Genomic DNA, 6987 nt, shown 5'->3' with positions numbered 1-6987 from the left:
AGATACGCTTATGCTCTGCCTTTCCTCCTTTTAAATTCTATGAAGTGCCCTTGCTCCTGTCCAAGGCTAACCTTGTCACTGTGGGAGATTGGAGATCCCCTTCTCTGGGATATAAAGGGACATTGATCTCGTAATTACTTCCTTCTTTTTTACTGAAAGCTCTTTTAATCACGCAGTTATCCTGTATCTTACCTTTCCACTCCCATCTCTCAGTACACACCCAATTCGCCGGCCTCTTGGAATCACTTGCAATGCCTTGCAGCCTCTCCCAGGCTTCTGTGCTCATGCTTGCCCCTCTCCTTGGTGTGCCCCTCGCCTTGCACATCTACCTCACTCCACATGAAATCTTCCACGTCCACTTTCACTTTCTCTTCACTCCTATTCTATCGCTTTCGTACAGGCTCCTTCTCCTCTATTTTAGTCTTTCTCCCTCAATGTTTCTTACAAAAATGCAAATGGAGGGGGGATGTTGATTTTCTGGTTACTTTCTATGACCTTTCCTTCAAACCAAGTCCCTTGGTTTGAGTCCCAGCCACTTTTCATGCACCCTGTCGCTAATTTTTCCTTTCTGTAGGAGACTGCATCGTGTGTGTGAGGATGTGCTCTGGGGCTTCCAGGAGAGGGGTGGTGGGTGATCACTCCTGGTGGGAGACCGCAGCATATACAGGTATATCAAGGTTTATACCAGAAAGCCGGTAACGCTCTGCTCAACACTCCCCATTTTCCCAAATCCAGGGCTACCCTCAGCCTCTAGGACCGCGCGAGTCCCAGCGGATCCCGGGGCGCGGCTTCGCTTTGAAGGCCGCTGATCTAGATTGGCTCCGAGGGCCGGCCCTGGCCAATCAGGACTGGGGGCGTTGTCTCGAAGGCGGGGCTTCCCCTCGCCTACCCCCTCCCTCCTCTCGCCTCCCACGCGGTGGGTTCCAGGAGCTACCTCCCTGTGGACGCGACCCCTAGATCTCTCGCAGAAGTCTCTGGGCCCGGGGGGCCTGGCGGGACATGGCCTTGGCCACTGTGTCAGCAGCAAGACTGGGCCTCGGCCGGGCCCCTCCGCTCCTCCTCCGGCGCGGCTACCAGACAGAGAGGGGTGTCTACGGCTACCCGCCAAGGAAGCCCGAGAGCCGGGAGCCCCAGGGCGGCCTGGCGCGCCCCCCAGGTCAGGGATTGGGCCCGGGCGGTGGGCGTGGGGCCTGGGGAGGCAGGGGGCCTTCCTGCCTGTCCTGGGGTGGGGTGCTTTTGATAGTTGGGGCTTCTAGGGGCCTCAGTGTGCGAGTAGGAGTGTGGGGAGGAAGGTGAGGCGAGGGAGCAGAGGCGGACAGGCGTGCATATTGTCAGGGTCGGGGTCACAGAATGGTTTTGTGAGCTCTTGTCTTTTCCATTCCTTGGTCGTAAAACGTGTAAGAACTTAGCTCTTTGCGGAGTCGGGGCTGCAGGAAAAGAAAAGTTCTAAGATATCCCAGCTCCTGGAGTTCACCCAAGGATACATTTCCAGGGCCGTCTCCAAAGGTGGTGTGAGCCGGGATGTGTGGGGATCGCGACTGTGACTAGGGTGAAGAGGGCAGTTAGTAGATGGTCTTGGACCACAGCATGGTATTTATTATCCATTTGTCTCCTCTGTGTAGCCTCTTTAATTTCAAAGTTTAGAACTCTTTGCTGAATTTAGAAACGTGTTACTCGGGTTTTAATGTATCTAGGAGACACGAATATCAGTTTTTGGAAGCTCTGTTGCATCCTCATATGCTAGAGACTAATTTGGAGTATTTGGTGTATGCTCCAAAGTTATTGTATCTTTATTCATCCTCACAGAATAGAAGATGAGCACAGATCGATTATTAGAGGAAGGTCATTTGGCATCTTTGATCCAGTTATTGGATTAACAATTAGGAGCCCCTTCATCATCTAAGCACCTGACCTTTGAGCAGTACATCACACACTGGAACCTCGATATTTTGCTTTTGATCTCAGGGGACATTTAGAATAAAACTGATTCTCCTTCTTGAGTCTAGCGGGTTTCTTTAGGGACAGGATTTTGGCCAGCTAGATTGCTAATCCCTTGAGAGTAAGACTATAGGTATCTTATTTCACTTGGCAAATTGAGTGCCCAGAATTTTACATGCCAATTGTCCTCAAACTGAAGCGTGCATTCAGATCACTCTGCATGATGTTAAAATGCTAGCTCCCAGGCCAGCCTCCCTCTCCCCTCCCCTCCCCCAAACCCCACCCTAGTTCTCATTCAGTGGCCTGAGATGAGGTTCAGGAATTTGTATTTTTATGTCACTCTAGGTGATTCTCTAGCAGGACGTCCGTGGCCACTGTGGCCAAACACTGTGATAGTCATAAGGGATGTATGTGTAAGATGTATTTGACAATCTCTTCTTCAATTAAGAACTTACTAGTGTGTGCTCAGTGTGCAATTATTGTGATCTTATTTGAGGTTTTCCCTCACTGCTGGGTCTCTGTTTGATTCCTATTAACAGCCTGGCAATCGAGAATTAATCTTTGCCTGGGAAAAGTCTGGGCTGGTGGTTCTCAATGGCAAGACTGTATCCAAATCATCCAGGGAGCTTTGGGCTGGTGTGGTTTGAAAAAATATCTCTGGAGTTGATTTTATCTGTATATAATCTTCTCTCTTCCCTCATCACCAACTTGTGCCTCCCCACCCCTCCTAGCAATGGACTTGCTGTATTGTGGGATCCTTGGTGAACTTTGAAAGTTCAGTATGGAGTTAGAACTGCAGGCTAAGGGTACAATATTGTGTTGTACTGAGAGGATAGAGTAAAATCAACACTGAGAACTAGTTGTTTGTTGCAGTTGTGGGATCTGACTTAAGGAATTTTTTCCTTATATCTTTTTTTAATACTCTGAATAAAACTTAAAGGCAAGTGGGCCATTTTGTAACTTTCTTCAAAATTATCATTCCATGTAGATCTGTGACAGTTCTTTCTTTTTTTCTGTTTCAGAACTTATCACATCATTTTGTAAAAACTCTTTTTATAGATACTACTCCTACTAGGCTGTGTGGGAGAATGGGGAAGGAGATTGCATATAGCTCACGTCCACAGAGCTTGGTCACACGTCTATACATACCTGCAAGGGAGACTGGAAAGCATAGTCTTTACTCAGGGTGGCTACCTTCCAATTAAAAATTATTTTGAGAGAGAAGAGGCAAATAGATGTCGGAAAATAATTAGTAATCACCACGCTCGGCCCCTTGGCCATTCAAATATCCTAAGCTTTTCTTCCCACACATAGAATGTACTCACTTCCTCCCTCCTCCATTCAATTCCTTAATCCAGCTCAAAGTCCATTATCTCTGGAGAATGTGCAGTCCTCTCCAGCAGGTCTGGCTGTGGCTCCTTGGAGTCTGGAATTTTATGAACTGCCATCCATCCTGAATATATACACATTCGATGTACAAAGGCAACTCCCATCCACAAAAGGAAAGAATGAGGAATCTATAGCAGCCACTGGTTCAGACCAGTTATCAAGTCCTGTTGATAGGTATGATAGGTAGGAATGATAAAGCCCCTTGATGTGGCTGAGTGGTAAGTTCACTAGACTATCTGGCCCCTCAGCTCTGTCCCCGTCCCTTCCCCTGGTCTTGCCTTATGGGTTCTTCTTTAACCTGTATCTTCTGAGGGCATTGGGGAGTGTGCCCTCCTTGGGGGCTGCGCACCTTTCATGGTCTACTTTATTTTGATAAAGTTAGGAGCCTGAGAGTTACTTTAGGTAGTCATCAATTACAGATTTTTTTTTTCTGGCCAGAGTTGGGATTTCTTTGGCAGTTCAGTTATTTATTTTATTTATTTTTTAAATTAATTTTTATTGGAGTGTAGTTGATTTACAGTGTTGTGTTACTTTCTGCTGTACAGCAAAGTGAATCGGTTATACATACACATATATCCACTCTTTTTTATTTTTTTATTTTTTTTCACTCTTTTTTAGATTCTTTTCCCATATAGGTCACTACAGAGTATTGAGTAGAGTTCCCTGTGCTGTACAGCAGGTTCTTATTAGTTACCTATTTTATATATAGTAGTGTATATATGTCAATCCCAATCTCCCAATTTATCCTCCCCCACCCCATTTCCCCCTTGGTAACCCTAGGTTTGTTTTCTACATCTGTGACTCTATTTCTGTTTTGTAAATAAGCTCATTTGTAACATTTTTTGAGATTTGGAGTTGGAATTTCTTTGGCAGTTCAGGTTTTTAAAAATTTTATTTATTTTATTTATTTATTTTTGGTTGCATTGGGTCTTCATTAATGCACGTGGACCTTCTCTAGTTGCGGTGAGCGGGGGCTACTCTTCGTTGTGGTACGTGGTCTTCTCATTGCGGTGGCTTCTCTTGTTGTGGAGCACGGGCTCTAGGTGCACGGGCTTTGGTAGTTGTGGCTCACGGGCTCTAGAGCGCAGGCTCAGTAGTTGTGGCGCATGGGCTTAGTTGCTCCACGGCATGTGGGATCTTCCCGGACCAGGGCTCGAACCCGTGTCCCCTGCATTGGCAGGCGGATTCTTAACCACTGCACCACCAGGGAAGCCCAGCAGTTCAGTTTCTTAAATAAAATTCCTAGGACTGCAGTCTTTTTGCTTTTTGGCTTTTTGCTTCTAGTCATTCCACGAGCAAGTTGCCCACAGTCAAAAAGCTCATCCGGGCCTAGTTTTTAAGCCTGAAAACCCTGGTCTTTTATTTACTGCTTTTACCCACTCGACTCCCTAAATTTAATGGTGTTTATTTTGAGACCATCTCAACTAATATGCTGTAGTGGGAAGGCAAAACCCTTTGGGATGGATCATGTACATTAACTTTTGGTATTGGCAAAATGAAGGCTCAGCTGGCTTTCATCGTCTAACAGATAATGCTTACTAGAAGGTACTTAAAAAGGGGTTTCATCTTTTCTCCTATCTCCGGCTAAGACAGCCTCTTCAGAACTACCTTTACTAATTGCTTCTACTCTTCCAACCTTGGCTGGGTCTGCCCTCTAGGTACTGAGGCCACAGATGGAGAAAACCTCCCAGTAGTGGAGTGAATTTCCCTCCATCTCTTCTTGCTGATGAACTAGCTCCTCCTTGACCTCACCTTTCTTCTGGGGCTTTCCTGAAAGTGACAAGAAACAATGAACACAGACTACTGAGCTACAGGCTCCATGGGCATGCAGCCTGCCTTTCAAGATATCACAAGTGACAGTTTTACCAAATGTTTTGTCAGATAACATAACACTGCTTCAGCTTTCTAGTCTGAAATACCTGGGTCCTCGGTACCCACCACCTGACTGCTAAGCCAGTGTCATATACATTTTAGGTTATGTTATGGCAGCAACCCACCTCCGGTAGCAAATTCAATATTGGATAGGATGTGTTCAGGGGCTGTGCCAGAGACCTGGAATAACAGTGGGTTGAATAAAGTAAGTAGAAGTCTGAGCTGGTATGACAGCTCTGCTCTGCAAAGCTGTAGAGGTTCAAGTTTCTTCTACATTGTTTCTTTGCCACCCTGTGGGTGTTGCTTTCAACTCTGGTCCAGGATCGCTCACCACTATAGCCACATACTGGCTAGCAAGAGGGAGGAAAAGGGGGAGGGGAAGAGAACACCATCCCTTTAAGGGTAAGACCCAGAAGTTGAAACATCACTTCTACTATCCTCTCATTGGCCAGAACATAGTCATATGGCCACCCTGGCTGCAGGGAAGGCCGGAAAGGGTATCCTTATTCTGGGTCGTCATATACTCAACTATCTGTTACCATAAAAGAGAAGGGAAAATGGATGTTGGGAGTTATAATAGTCTCTGCTACAGATGTACTTTAAAAATCTGGGGCAAGCAACTTTTTCACCTTGTACTTCCTGTCACATTTTGAGCACTCTTTCTCAAAGCCTTGCTTTCTTCATATTTTCACTAGTGAAAATTTTCACTATTTTCCTAGTCTAGGTGTTTAATTCTGGCCTGCTACCAAAAAAAAGTTGAATTCAAGGGTTCTTAACCTGGGTCCATGGATCCCTATGAGAAGGTTTCAGGGGGTCTGTGTACTTTGCACAACTCTGTGTGTGTGTCTGTTTTCTAGGCCGAAGGCCCATAGCTTTCATCACATTCCCAAAGAGATCCATGACTTCAAAGAGGTAAAACTGCTAGCCTAGCTGGTATTATAATTTATAGCCTAGTTCCCTTCCAGCTTAGTCCAGTCTTTCTAAAACACTGGTTTAACTGAGTCACTTTCTTACTCAGGTCTCCAAAGGCTCTACTTTGCCTCTCAAAATAAAATCCAGGTTCTTTAGGTTGCTACTCAATGCCCTTCATGTTTCTTGACCTGTTCTAATTCTTTCTTACCTCTTTCCAACATAAATTCCCCCACTTTCCAAATCTCTTCTTCACTCTGTGCCTTTCCACTTCTTACTCACTCTCCACAGTCCAGCTCCATTCCCAAGTCCTCCGTGACATCTTTCCAGACAACTCCAGGCTATCCTAATCTGAATTCCCTTAACTCTCAGTATGGGGCCCACCCCTTGGACTGTATTAAACTTTTTCTAATGTGTGCAGTTTTGTGCGGGGATTATCTTCTCATTTACATTGTAAGATCCTGCCTAGTAAAGACCTTGCCTTATATTCCTTTCAGCTCTACACTTAACTAAATACTTATTCAATGATTGATTCCTACTAAGAAGTGGAAATAGGGTTCTGTATATGCAATTTCTTTGTGACATTTAGTACATTTGAATTTTGCATGTACAACCGTAACACCAAGAACTAAGAAAAGAAACACTTTATATATAGGGTAATATACTGTATTACCATGTTCTAGAAGAAGGAATAACTTTTTTTTTGCTGATGAAGACAATTAAGATTCATTGGGTTTTTCCTTAAATTCTGTTTAACTGTGTGCTTATGGTCTGTTCTATTAATTTTAGGAGGCTGATGAGGCCAAGGACACAGTTTAATTGGCTTTAGTCTTTTTTTTTTTTTTTGCGGTACACGGGCCTCTCACTGCTGTGGCTTCT

The 6987-nt window shown here is 45.0% G+C and overlaps 1 protein-coding gene across 1 annotated transcript in view; it reads left to right on the top strand.

The window, feature by feature from the left end:
- Nucleotides 1-999: 999 nt before the first annotated feature.
- DHTKD1 (dehydrogenase E1 and transketolase domain containing 1) overlaps nt 1000-6987 on the top strand; it is a gene marked incomplete at both ends in the record, with an annotated part of 51673 nt that continues 45685 nt past the window's right edge. The window contains one exon of the mRNA XM_079700853.1: nt 1000-1156. Within this exon, the coding sequence (XP_079556979.1) occupies nt 1000-1156 (157 nt within the window). The remainder of the gene's footprint in view (nt 1157-6987) is intronic.

This window comes from Hyperoodon ampullatus (genome assembly GCF_949752795.1).
Source record: "Hyperoodon ampullatus genome assembly, chromosome: 3".
Lineage (NCBI taxonomy): Eukaryota > Metazoa > Chordata > Mammalia > Artiodactyla > Ziphiidae > Hyperoodon > Hyperoodon ampullatus.
The sequence above is the reverse complement of the archived record's forward strand: the minus strand, read 5'-3'. Positions and strand labels throughout refer to the sequence as shown.